The sequence below is a fragment of the Oncorhynchus clarkii genome, chromosome 13, assembly GCF_045791955.1.
Source record: "Oncorhynchus clarkii lewisi isolate Uvic-CL-2024 chromosome 13, UVic_Ocla_1.0, whole genome shotgun sequence".
Taxonomy (NCBI): Eukaryota; Metazoa; Chordata; class Actinopteri; order Salmoniformes; family Salmonidae; genus Oncorhynchus; species Oncorhynchus clarkii.
In genome coordinates, this window is record NC_092159.1 from 61,248,023 (window position 1) to 61,261,961 (window position 13,939).

General features: G+C 49.0%; 1 protein-coding gene across 1 annotated transcript in view; it reads left to right on the forward strand.

The window, feature by feature from the left end:
- The window catches only part of LOC139424095 (protein sidekick-2-like), a 129,767-nt gene that overhangs the window by 107,699 nt on the left and 8,129 nt on the right, over positions 1-13,939 (forward strand). The window contains exons 39-42 of the mRNA XM_071175789.1: positions 1,641-1,766; positions 2,027-2,191; positions 2,455-2,595; positions 5,383-5,527. Coding sequence (XP_071031890.1) covers positions 1,641-1,766; positions 2,027-2,191; positions 2,455-2,595; positions 5,383-5,527 — 577 coding nt within the window. The remainder of the gene's footprint in view (positions 1-1,640; positions 1,767-2,026; positions 2,192-2,454; positions 2,596-5,382; positions 5,528-13,939) is intronic.

Sequence of the window (13,939 nt, forward strand, 5' to 3'; positions counted from 1 at the left end):
TTGTTGTTGATTCTTCACAAAAAAATACAGTTTTATATCTTTATGTTTGAAGCCTGAAATGTGGCAAAAGGTCGCAAAGTTCAAGGGGGCCGAATACTTTCGCAAGGCACTGTATGTAACACAGTATCTCTGGTCCAGCTAACATCACTACCGGACCAGGAGAAGGTATGAAACACAGTATCTCTGGTCCAGCTAACATCACTACTGGACCAGGAGAAGGTATGTAACACAGTATATCTGGTCCAGCTAACATCACTGCCGGACCAGGAGAAGGTAGGTAACACAGTATATCTGGTCCAGCTACCAGGAGAAGGTATGTAACACAGTATCTCTGGTCCAGCTAACATCACTACTGGACCAGGAGAAGGTATGTAACACAGTATATCTGGTCCAGCTAACATCACTGCCGGACCAGGAGAAGGTATGTAACACAGTATCTCTGGTCCAGCTAACATCACTACCGGACCAGGAGAAGGTATGTAAACACAGTATCTCTGGTCCAGCTAACATCACTACCGGACCAGGAGAAGGTATGTAACACAGTATCTCTGGTCCAGCTACCAGGAGAAGGTATGTAACACAGTATCTCTGGTCCAGCTAACATCACTACCGGACCAGGAGAAGGTATGTAAACACAGTATCTCTGGTCCAGCTAACATCACTACCGGACCAGGAGAAGGTATGTAACACAGTATCTCTGGTCCAGCTAACATCACTGCCGGACCAGGGGAAGGTAGGTAACACAGTATCTCTGGTCCAGCTACCAGGAGAAGGTATGTAACACAGTATCTCTGGGCCAGCTAACATCACTACTGGACCAGGAGAAGGTATGTAACACAGTATCTCTGGTCCAGCTAACATCACTACCGGACCAGGAGAAGGTATGTTAACACAGTATCTCTGGTCCAGCTACCAGGAGAAGGTATGTAACACAGTATCTCTGGTCCAGCTAATATCACTACTGGACCAGGAGAAGGTATGTAACACAGTATCTCTGGTCCAGCTAACATCACTACCGGACCAGGAGAGGGTATGTTACACAGTATCTCTGGTCCAGCTAACATCACTACCGGACCAGGAGAAGGTATGTAACACAGTATCTCTGGTCCCGCTACCAGGAGAAGGTATGTAACACAGTATCTCTGGTCCAGCTAACATCACTACCGGACCAGGAGAAGGTAGCCTGGCTGGTCATAGGTCGTGTTCAGTAGGGAACACTGTAGCGAGATGTTTTGCAACAGAAAATGAAGGTCTGTGTTCTTATTGGAGAAGTTCAGCTAGTACCTCCCTGTTTAAAAAAGTTTTAAAAGGTTTTCTCCCTACTGCTGGCTTTGTCAGTGCTCTGTTTGTCGTATTACAGAATGTACATATCTGTCCTGTTCCTCCCATCTGTCCCACCCTCCCATCCTCTCCCCTCCTCTCCCCCATCCTCCCCTCCTCTCCCCACCCATCCTCTCCCCTCCTCTCCCCCATCCTCCCCTCCTCTCCCCACCCCTCCCATCCTCTCCCCTCCCCTCCTCTCCCCCATCCTCCCCTCCTCTCCCCACCCCTCCCATCCTCTCCCCTCCTCTCCCCCATCCTCCCCTCCTCTCCCCACCCCTCCCATACTCTCCCCTCCTCTCCACACCCCTCCCCTCTAGGAGCCCCAGGCCCTCCAGGTGAACCCTTTATCTCCCGGTACGGCACGGCCCTCACCCTACACTGGACCAGTGGAGACCCAGGCCGAGCTCCCATTACACGCTACGTCATTGAGGCCAGGCCCTCTGGTGAGTCCAAGGGATATTAGATATTAGATATTAGACTGTAAGCTTGCCTGGTGCAATTGAACAAATGGAACCAATGGAACCAATGGAACCAATGGAACCAATGGAACCAGTGGAACCAATGGAACCAATAGAACCAATGGAACCAATGGAACCAGTGGAACCAATGGAACCAGTTGGAATAGTGTGAAAGTGCAAAACCCACCCATCTGGGACTCCAGGCAGGCTCAATCAAACACTCTGTATTTCCTGCTCCCCTCTAGATGAAGGACTGTGGGATATCCTCATCAAAGACATTCCAAAGGAAGTGACATCATACACACTGAACCTGGACATGCTGAGAGAAGGGGTTACTTATGACTTCCGGGTCATTGGGGTCAACGACTACGGCTATGGCTCCCCCAGTGCTCCTTCACCCTCTATCTCTGGTTAGTTATGCTTGTTCAGTTATAATACATGTCTGAATATTACAACATACATATGGATGCCTTTCCCAGACCTGATTGAGCCTATTCCAGGACTAAAACTATTTTAACCAGTGGAATTTCTATTTGACTTACATTTTAACTCTGTACTTGTCTTCATCTAGGTCCGGGAAGCCAGCCCATACAGTATAGGTTTAGTTAGTGACTTGTTCTTCCTCTTGGTACAGATATATGTTATCTAGCTCTCTTGTGACTCTCATCTCCAGCCCAGAAAGTGTCTCCCTTCTATGAAGAGTGGTGGTTCCTGGTGGTCATTGCTCTGGTGGGCCTAATCTTCATCCTCCTCCTCGTCTTCATCCTCATCATCAGGGGCCAGAGTAAGAAGTACACCAAGAAGGCTGACTCAGGTAGACAACACAGAGAACTGCTCCATATATAACTGTCCTCATGTTTCTTTCAAATCTTTGTTCCATTCCCAACATTCCATTACTAATATTCCATTCCCAACATTCCATTCCCAATATTCCATTCCCAACATTCCATTCCCAACATTCCATTCCCAATATTCCATTCCTAATGTTCCATTCCCAACATTCCATTCCCAATATTCCATTCCCAACATTCCATTCCCAACATTCCATTCCCAATATTCCATTCCTAATGTTCCATTCCCAACATCCCATTCCCAATATTCCATTCCCAACATTCCATTCCCAACATTCCATTCCCAATATTCCATTCCCAACATTCCATTCCCAATATTCCATTCCCAACATTCCATTCCCAACATTCCATTCCCAACATTCCATTCCTAATATTCCATTCCCAACATTCCATTCCTAACATTCCATTCCTAACATTCCATTCCTAACATTCCATTCCTAACATTCCATTCCCAACATACCATTCCTAACATTCCATTCCCAACATTCCATTCCCAACATTCCATTCCCAACATTCCATTCCTAACATTCCATTCCTAACATTCCATTCATAACATTCCATTCCCAACATACCATTCCCAACATTCCATTCCCAACATTCCATTCCCAAGTTATTGATACTTTTGAGGGGTGGTTTCCCGGACACAGATTAAGACTGGTTCTGGACAACAACAAAAAATGTTTTGATGGAGATTCACCATTGATCTATCTTTTCAGTCCAGGACTAGTTTTAATCTGTGTCTGAGAAGCTGGCCCGTAAGGAGAATAGCCCAGAGTCATCAGTTGTGATTGGAACATCTGAAAACTATTTATACAATTGTAAAAATACTGCATGACCATTGCAATATAAGACCAAGCTAAAAGCACTATCAAATTCAGTTCTAGCCCTTTTAACAGTAACAGTTATCACAAAGTGCCTTACTTAAGCACAGGTAGACAGGAGAATGAGAGACGAGAGGTCATTATTGTCCCCTGTTTAGAAAGAATGGGTATCGATCTGCCAGTGTGAGTGTCCAGGGTGTGTTCTGATGTTTAAAGCCAATAGTCATCCAGTCAGTACACTGTGTGTGACTTCTGTCCCTGACCCCACAGTGCCAGACTGACGCTCTGCTGAGTCATCCCAGGTTACATCACTGTTGGACTCTGGCATCATGGGTTGACTGCCACTGCTTCTCCTCTGCATTTTTTGTAGGAGTACTGATGGCCAAATCCAGTAAAATAATCACTTGATAACGACTTGTTAGAACTCACAGGGATGGAGAGAAAGAGAGGTGGAGAGGAACAGGAGAGAGGAAGGAGTGGAAGAGAGGTCAAGCCTGCCGTGATCTCACATCATTACCTTTTAACGCCCCGTTAGTGTTTAGTGTGGTGTTGAGAGTGGTCCCACAGTGTCCAGGGGTCCTGTAGGGGTCAGGGGTCAGTCAACAGGGCTTTGGCTGGTCCAGGAGAGACAAGGACAGTGTTTGTCTGGGACACAAAGAGACGCTTTTAGAACCTGCACCCCCAGCTACCCCCCAGCCACCCCTGGCAACACAGACATTTTGTACCACTGACAAGTTGTTTGTTTTACTGTGGTCCAAACTCACCACCAGGACCAGGCACCAGCATGATGAGTCACACTAACCAGCCAGGAGGAAGAGAGAGGAGAGGTCACTGCCCCCTAAACCCTGCCTCTATACCTCAACTGTTCTGCCTGCGGCTAGGGAACCCTGACCTGTTCACCGGACGTGCTACCAGTCCCAGACCTGCTGTTTTCAACTCTCTTGAGCGGTAGAGATAGTTTGTATGATCGGCTATGAAAAGCCAACTGACATTTCCTCCTGAGGTGCTGACCTGTTGCACCCTCGACAACCACTGACTGTGATTATTATTATTTGACCATGCTGGTCATCTATGAACATTTGAACATCTTGGCCATGTTCTGTTATAATCTCCACCCAGCACAACCAGAAGAGGACTGGCCACCCCTCATAGCCTGGTTCCTCTCTAGGTTTCTTCCTAGGTTTTGGCCTTTCTAGGGAGTTTTTCCGAGCCACCGTGCTTCTACACCTGCATTGCTTGCTGTTTGGGGTTTTAGGCTGGGTTTCTGTACAGCACTTTGTGACATCAGCTGATGTTAGAAGGGCTTTATAAATACATTTGATTGAATTTGATTGACTAATACTGTGTATGAGGGTATATATTTGGGCATGTGGGTCAGTCAAAATATGTTTTTTTTGGATCAGGGCCTGGCACCTCAGTAGAGTCTCTAACACTAAAGGTTTTATAGTGAGACTGCTGATTAATTAACCTTAGTGCTAAATCATTGATGGTGTTGATGTGAGCCATGACCAGCCTTTCAAAACACATTGCAGCGCTACCGATGTGAGTGCTCTGGAGCGGTGGTCATCTAGGCCTTCAGGGCACAGGGACTATGATGGTCTGCTTGAAACATGTATGTATTATAGACTGGGTCAGGGAGAGGTGGAAAATGTCAGTGAAGATACTTGCCAGTTGGTCAGCGCATGCTCTGAGTACGTGTCCTGGTAATCCGTCTGGCCCTGCATCCTTCTGAATGTTCACCTGTTTAAAGGTTTTACTCACATCGGCTATTGAGAGCGTGATCACACAGTCGTCTGGAACAGCGTTTGCTCCCATGCATGGTTCAGTGTTGCTTTCCTCGAAGCGAGCATAGAAGGCATTTAGCTTGTGTGTGTGCCCTGCCCCTACAATGGACTAACCTTCTCCCAGTGTCCTCTTACCCCCACCTAGGGAGCCACAGTAACAGCACCTCCCTGCCCCTGTCCCATGGGGAGATGGTCAGGCTGGACGAGGGCCGTTTCCCCGCCCTGGAACTCAACAACAGACGCCTGTCAGTCAAGAACTCCTTCTGCCGCAAGAACGGCATCTACACACGGTCAGTAACACACACATGCGCGAGCACACACACACACACACAATTTCTGCATGACATCTATTTTGAGGGTCATGTTTCACAGTAAACCATCTATTCTGAGGGTCATGTTTAACAGTAAACTATCTATTCTGAGACTCATGTTCCACAGTAAACTATCTATTCTGAGGGTCATGTTCCACAGTAAACTATCTATTCTGAGGGTCATGTTCCACAGTAAACTATCTATTCTGAGACTCATGTTTAACAGTAAACCATCTATTCTGAGGGTCATGTTTAACAGTAAACCATCTATTCTGAGACTCATGTTCCACAGTAAACTATCTATTCTGAGACTCATGTTTAACAGTAAACCATCTATTCTGAGGGTCATGTTTAACAGTAAACCATCTATTCTGAGACTCATGTTCCACAGTAAACTATCTATTCTGAGACTCATGTTTAACAGTAAACCATCTATTCTGAGACTCATGTTCCACAGTAAACTATCTATTCTGAGACTCATGTTTAACAGTAAACCATCTATTCTGAGGGTCATGTTTAACAGTAAACCATCTATTCTGAGACTCATGTTCCACAGTAAACTATCTATTCTGAGACTCATGTTTAACAGTAAACCATCTATTCTGAGGGTCATGTTTAACAGTAAACCATCTATTCTGAGGGTCATGTTTAACAGTAAACCATCTATTCTGATGCTCATGTTTTTATGTTATTTAACTAGGCAGGTCAGTTAAGAACAAATTCTTATTTACAATGATGGAACAGTGGGTTAACTGCCTTGTTCAGGGACAGAACGACAGATTTTTACCTTGTCAGCTCAGGGATTTGATCTTGCAACCTTTCAGTTACTAGTCCAACACTCTAACCACTAGGTTACCAAACGGCCCCATGTTTCACAATAAACCATCTTTTCTGAGTGGTCATGGCTGAGATAACAGCTCTCATTCTGAGGGGTCATGGCTGAGATAATAGCTCTCATTCTGAGGGGTCATGGCTGAGATAACAGCTCTCATTCTGAGGGGTCATGGCTGAGATAACAGCTCTCATTCTGAGTGGTCATGGCTGAGATAACAGCTCTCATTCTGAGGGGTCATGGCTGAGATAACAGCTCTCATTCTGAGGGTCATGGCTGAGATAACAGCTCTCATTCTGAGGGTCATGGCTGAGATAACAGCTCTCATTCTGAGTGGTCATGGCTGAGATAACAGCTCTCATTCTGAGGGTCATGGCTGAGATAACAGCTCTCATTCTGAGGGTCATGGCTGAGATAACAGCTCTCATTCTGAGGGTCATGGCTGAGATAACAGCTCTCATTCTGAGGGTCATGGCTGAGGTAATAGATCTCATTCTGAGGGGTCATGGCTGAGATAATAGCTCTCATTCTGAGGGGTCAAGGCTGAGATAATAGCTCTCATTCTGAGGGTCATGGCTGAGATAATAGATCTCATTCTGAGGGGTCATGGCTGAGATAATAGCTCTCATTCTGAGGGGTCATGGCTGAGATAATAGCTCTCATTCTGAGGGGTCATGGCTGAGATAATAGCTCTCATTCTGAGGGTCATGGCTGAGATAATAGCTCTCATTCTGAGGGTCATGGCTGAGATAACAGCTCTCATTCTGAGGGTCATGGCTGAGATAACAGCTCTCATTCTGAGGGTCATGGCTGAGATAACAGCTCTCATTCTGAGGGGTCATGGCTGAGATAACAGCTCTCATTCTGAGGGTCATGGCTGAGATAACAGCTCTCATTCTGAGGGTCATGGCTGAGATAACAGCTCTCATTCTGAGGGTCATGGCTGAGATAACAGCTCTCATTCTGAGGGTCATGGCTGAGATAATAGATCTCATTCTGAGGGGTCATGGCTGAGATAATATCTCTCATTCTGAGGGTCATGGCTGAGATAACAGCTCTCATTCTAAGGGTCATGGCTGAGATAACAGCTCTCATTCTGAGGGTCATGACTGAGATAATACATCTCATTCTGAGGGGTCATGGCTGAGATAATAGCTCTCATATATAGATATACAGTCTGATGAACCAATTATACATTCAGCATCTGCTCCATCATGGGTTCTGTTCTGTTGTGCTTTCTCTCTCTGATCTGTGTGGAAGGACTGAGGTGTATGTATTGAAGTCTAGACAGGGAGTCAGGTGGGGGAGGAAGAAGAGGGGGTACCCCCCCCTCAGGCAGGGTGAGAGGAGGGGTAGGAATGAGAGGGGGATAAGGCAGGGGGAGAGGAGGGGAGGAAGGAGAGGGGGTAAGGCAGGGGGAGAGAGGAGGAATGAGAGGGGGTAAGGCAGGGGGAGAGAGAAGGAAGGAGAGGAGGTAAGGAATTTTGGGGTAGAGAGGAGGAAGGAGAGGGGGTAAGGCAGGGGGAGAGAGAAGGAAGGAGAGGGAGGTAAGGTAGGGGGAGAGAGAAGGAAGGAGAGGGAGGTAAGGCAGGGGGAGAGAGAAGGAAGGAGAGGGAGGTAAGGCAGGGGGAGAGAGAAGGAAGGAGAGGAAGGTAAGGCAGGGGGAGAGAGAAGGAAGGAGAGGGAGGTAAGGCAGGGGGAGAGAGAAGGAAGGAGAGGAAGGTAAGGCAGGGGGAGAGAGAAGGAAGGAGAGGGAGGTAAGGCAGGGGGAGAGAGAAGGAAGGAGAGGAAGGTAAGGCAGGGGGAGAGAGAAGGAAGGAGAGGGAGGTAAGGCAGGGGGAGAGAGAAGGAAGGAGAGGGAGGTAAGGCAGGGTGAGAGAGGAGGAGGAGATGGAGGTAAGGCAGGGGGAGAGAGGAGGAGGAGAGGTGGTAAGGCAGGGGTAGAGAGGAGGAAGGAGAGGAGGTAAGGCAGGGGTAGAGCGGAGGAAGGAGAGGGGGTAAGGCAGGGGGAGAGAGAAGGAAGGAGAGGGAGGTAAGGCAGGGGGAGAGAGAAGGATTGGAGAGGAAGGTAAGGCAGGGGGAGAGAGAAGGAAGGAGAGGGAGGTAAGGCAGGGGGAGAGAGAAGGAAGGAGAGGGAGGTAAGGCAGGGGGAGAAAGAAGGAAGGAGAGGGAGGTAAGGCAGGGGGAGAGAGGAGAAGGAGAGGGAGGTAAGGCAGGGGGAGAGAGAAGGAGGAGAGGTGGTAAGGCAGGGGGAGAGAGAAGGAAGGAGAGGGAGGTAAGGCAGGGGGAGAGAGAAGGAAGGAGAGGTAGGTAAGGCAGGGGTAGAGAGGAGGAGGAGAGGTGGTAAGGCAGACTGATCAACGGACACAAACCCCTTTAAAGATTATCCTCATGGAAGACCTCTCTCTGTTGATTAGGTCTGAACTCAATGAATAGACAGCCAGGGCCTGTGGGTTGCTTTTCATGGCCAATGACTTGGGTAACTAACCGTGTTCACTGTTCACATATTATAAAGTTATTTCAGGAGTGCAGGTCGAGGAAAATGACCCTTTCCTTCTAGGGGCCCCTCAGTCATCAAGAACATAAAGTAAAGCAGAAAAACATCTGTTAGGTCATTGATTTTCTCCACCATAATGTCTGTTCTGCTGAAGGCCAGGATGAGGTCTGAGATGTTTACTGGATGAGGTCTGAGATGTTTACTGTAGTCTGTTCTGCTGAAGGCCAGGATGAGGTCTGAGATGTTTACTGGATGAGGTCTGAGATGTTTACTGTAATCTGTTCTGTTGAAGGCCAGGATGAGGTCTGAGATGTTTACTGTAGTCTGTTCTGCTAAAGGCCAGGATGAGGTCTGAGATGTTTATTGGATGAGGTCTGAGATGTTTACTGTAGTCTGTTCTGTTGAAGGCCAGGATGAGGTCTGAGATGTTTACTGTAGTCTGTTCTGCTGAAGGCCAGGATGAGGTCTGAGATGTTTACTGTAGTCTGTTCTGTTGAAGGCCAGGATGAGGTCTGAGATGTTTACTGTAGTCTGTTCTGTTGAAGGCCAGGATGAGGTCTGAGATGTTTACTGGATGAGGTCTGAGATGTTTACTGTAGAGTCTGTACCTCTGAAGGTCTAGACCACGCTCCCTCTCTATCTATCTTTATCTCTTTATTTCTCTCTCTCCAGTTCTCTTTCCCTCTCTCTCGCTCCCTCACATCGGTAGTTTACATCCGTGGGTTTAACGTCGGAGACATGCTACAACAGCTCAAACCAAAGAGGGTTTGTGAGGTCAATCTGTACAAAATACTAATGAAGTACAGAAACCAGTCATTGTCTTTAAATGAGATTAGAGTCATTTAAACCTGGTGCAGTAAGATGGAAAGAGGTGGGACTGACACGGCTTGTCCCGCAGAGCCATTTCAACCTGGTGCAGTAAGGTGAAAAGAGGTGGGACTGACACGGCTTGTCCCGCAGAGCCATTTCAACCTGGTGCAGTAAGATGGAAAGAGGTGGGACTGACACGGCTTGTCCCCCAGAACCATTTAAACCTGGTGCAGTAAGATGGAAAGAGGTGGGACTGACACGGCTTGTCCCGCAGAACCATTTAAACCTGGTGCAGTAAGATGGAAAGAGGTGGGACTGACACGGCTTGTCCCGCAGAACCATTTAAACCTGGTGCAGTAAGATGGAAAGAGGTGGGACTGACACGGCTTGTCCCGCAGAGCCATTTCAACCTGGTGCAGTAAGATGGAAAGAGGTGGGACTGACACGGCTTGTCCCGCAGAGCCATTTAAACCTGGTGCAGTAAGATGGAAAGAGGTGGGACTGACACGGCTTGTCCCGCAGAGCCATTTCAACCACATTAAACAGACGACGGCACTGTCTCAGTGCCATCTTTCACGTACCAGGTTACAAGGGGACATTTACATAGGCCACATGAAATGGCTAAATCATTGAGATTGTCTAAGGTGTTTGGAAGACACTGACTACATAACAGTATGGTCTATGAAAGAGGTAAGGCAACAAAAGGATTTGGGCTAATAAGGAGGACATGAGGAGGAGGGAAGTTGTGATGAAGGACCTACTTAAAATTCAGAGGCGATAGGAAAGAGAGAGTTTAAATAATTGATCAGTACCCCCTACCCATTTCCTAATTCCTTCCCTCCCGCCTTCCCCCATCACTTCTACTACTCTCTCCCTCTCCTCTACTTCCTTCCTTCCATCCCATCATCCCATCATCATCATCATCCCATCATCATCCCATCACCGTGCTTCTTCACCTGCATTGCTTGCTGTTTGGGGTTTTAGGCTGGGTTTCTGTACAGCACTTTGAGATATCAGCTGATGTACGAAGGGCTATATGAAATAAATTTGAATTTGAATTTGAATCTACCCTCACCCCACCCTCTCCCTCTCCTCTACCTCCTTCCACCCTCCATCCTCCACCCTCACCCCACCCTCTCCCTCTCCTCTACCTCCTTCCACCCTCCATCCTCCACCCTCACCCCACCCTCTCCCTCTCCTCTACCTCCTTCAATCCCACCCTCCACCCTCACCCCACCCTCTCCCTCTCAGTGCAGCCGGTCGTTAACGAAGCTGCACCCGACTGGAGCACTTCAGAGAGAAGGGAGGCAGGATGCAGCGCTGGTTCCTTTGATCTCCGTCCCGGGCCTCCTCAGTCAGGGAGGGACCAGCACTGCCCCCCCCCCCCCCCTCTCCCGACCTCCATCCATCTAACACATTCCTCCATAATGGGTGCACTGCAGAACCACCCTGTCTACGTCCCAAATAACACTCTATTCCCTATATAGTGCCCTTCTTTTGACCAGGGCCCATATGGAACAGGGTGTCATTTGAGACACGGGCTCTCTCTGGTTTCCCTGGAGGAATCTGTTACCCCTGCCCTGGAGGAATCTGTTTCACCTGCCCTGGAGGAATCTGTTACCCCTGCCCTGGAGGAATCTGTTTCCCCTGCCCTGGAGGAATCTGTTTCCCCTGCCCTGGAGGAATCTGTTTCACCTGCCCTGGAGGAATCTGTTTCACCTGCCCTGGAGGAATCTGTTTCCCCTGCCCTGGAGGAATCTGTTTCACCTGCCCTGGAGGAATCTGTTACCCCTGCCCTGGAGGAATCTGTTTCCCCTGCCCAGGAGGAATCGGTTCACCCTGCCCTGGAGGAATCGGTTTCCCCTGCCCTGGAGGAATCTGTTTCCCCTGCCCTGGAGGAATCTGTTTCCCCTGCCCTGGAGGAATCGGTTTCCCCTGCCCTGGAGGAATCTGTTTCACCTGCCCTGGAGGAATCTGTTTCCCCTGCCCTGGAGGAATCTGTTTCCCCTGCCCTGGAGGAATCTGTTTCCCCTGCCCTGGAGGAATCTGTTTCCCCTGCCCTGGAGGAATCTGTTTCCCCTGCCCTGGAGGAATCTGTTTCCCCTGCCCTGGAGGAATCTGTTTCCCCTGCCCTGGAGGAATCTGTTTCCCCTGCCCTGGAGGAATCTGTTTCCCCTGCCCTGGAGGAATCTGTTTCCCCTTCCCTGGAGGAATCTGTTTCCCCTGCCCTGGAGGAATCTGTTTCCCCTGCCCTGGAGGAATCTGTTTCCCCTGCCCTGGAGGAATCGGTTTCCCCTGCCCTGTAGGAATCTGTTTCACCTGCCCTGGAGGAATCTGTTTCCCCTGCCCTGGAGGAATCGGTTTCCCCTGCCCTGTAGGAATCTGTTTCCCCTGCCCTGGAGGAATCTGTTTCCCCTGCCCTGGAGGAATCTGTTTCCCCTGCCCTGGAGGAATCGGTTCACCCTGCCCTGGAGGAATCTGTTTTCCCTGCCCTGGAGGAATCTGTTTCCCCTGCCCTGGAGGAATCTGTTTCACCTGCCCTGGAGGAATCTGTTTCCCCTGCCCTGGAGGAATCTGTTTCCCCTGCCCTGGAGGAATCGGTTCACCCTGCCCTGGAGGAATCTGTTTCACCTGCCCTGGAGGAATCTGTTTCCCCTGCCCTGGAGGAATCTGTTTCCCCTGCCCTGGAGGAATCTGTTTCCCCTGCCCTGGAGGAATCTGTTTCCCCTGCCCTGGAGGAATCGGTTCACCCTGCCCTGGAGGAATCGGTTTCCCCTGCCCTGGAGGAATCTGTTTCCCCTGCCCTGGAGGAATCTGTTTCACCTGCCCTGGAGGAATCTGTTTCCCCTGCCCTGGAGGAATCGGTTCACCTGCCCTGTAGGAATCTGTTTCCCCTGCCCTGGAGGAATCGGTTCACCCTGCCCTGGAGGAATCTGTTTCCCCTGCCCTGGAGGAATCGGTTCACCCTGCCCTGGAGGAATCGGACTGAACCTAACACTATATCCTAATATCTGTACCACCACGAGGTCCGTTAGCTTAGCGCCGCAACACATGACCAACCAACCCCAGCTCTGATAGGCCCAGTAGAACCATACCACAGGTTGTTTACCCCAGCTCTGATAGGCCCAGTAGAATCATACCACAGGTTGTTTACCCCAGCTCTGATAGGCCCAGTAGAATCATACCACAGGTTGTTTACCCCAGCTCTTATAGGCCCAGTAGAACCATACCACAGGTTGTTTACCCCAGCTCTGATAGGCCCAGTAGAACCATACCACAGGTTGTTTACCCCAGCTCTGATAGGCCCAGTAGAACCATACCACAGGTTGTTTACCCCAGCTCTGATAGGCCCAGTAGAACCATACCACAGGTTGTTTACCCCAGCTCTGATAGGCCCAGTAGAACCATACCACAGGTTGTTTACCCCAGCTCTGATAGGCCCAGTAAAACTACACTATCTGTGTTTCCTAAACAAACATCACAGAAACGTTGCTCTGGTCTGCTCTGCCATTAACATCCTAATGTAGTGTCTGTCTGGAGGACAGTGTTCAGTGTTCTCACCCTATAACTAAGTATGACTACAGTGGTGTATAGAGACCCTGGATTGCTCATGCTATGTATTGGCCATTGACAAGCCACCGGTCAGCCATTGGAATACATTGGAATTTTACAGAATTTCAATGAAATGTTTCAAGGACATAATATAATTTAAAAGTATCTGCATTAAATGAAAATAACTGCTTTTCTTAAGCTTCCAAAATATTTTTTCACTAGGTTGGGGGAGTGCCAAGATTGAGGCATGGTGGCTTCAAAACAGCGCTCCTCTCTTTCATCTAGTGTATATATAAGTCATTGTTTGCGTTCTAAATGGCACCCTATTCCCTATATAGTGCACTACTTTTTTTTTTTTTTTTACCATAGTCTCTGGTCTAAAGTTGTGCACTATATAGGGACTATAAGGAATATAGGGTGCCATGTGCACTAAGAACTCTCACAGAGCTGCTCCATGTGTCTCAGAGGAGATCTGTGCCAAGAGGACCAGAGGAGCAGGGGAGCAGAGGAGCAGGGGAGCAGAGGAGCAGGGGAGCAGGGGAGCAGGGGAGCAGGGGAGCAGGGGAGCAGGGGAGCAGAGGAGCAGGGGAGCAGGGGAGCAGAGGAGCAGGGGAGCAGAGGAGCAGGGGAGCAGAGGAGCAGAGGAGCAGGGGAGCAGGGGAGCAGGGAGCAGGGGAGCAGAGGAGCAGAGGAGCAGGGG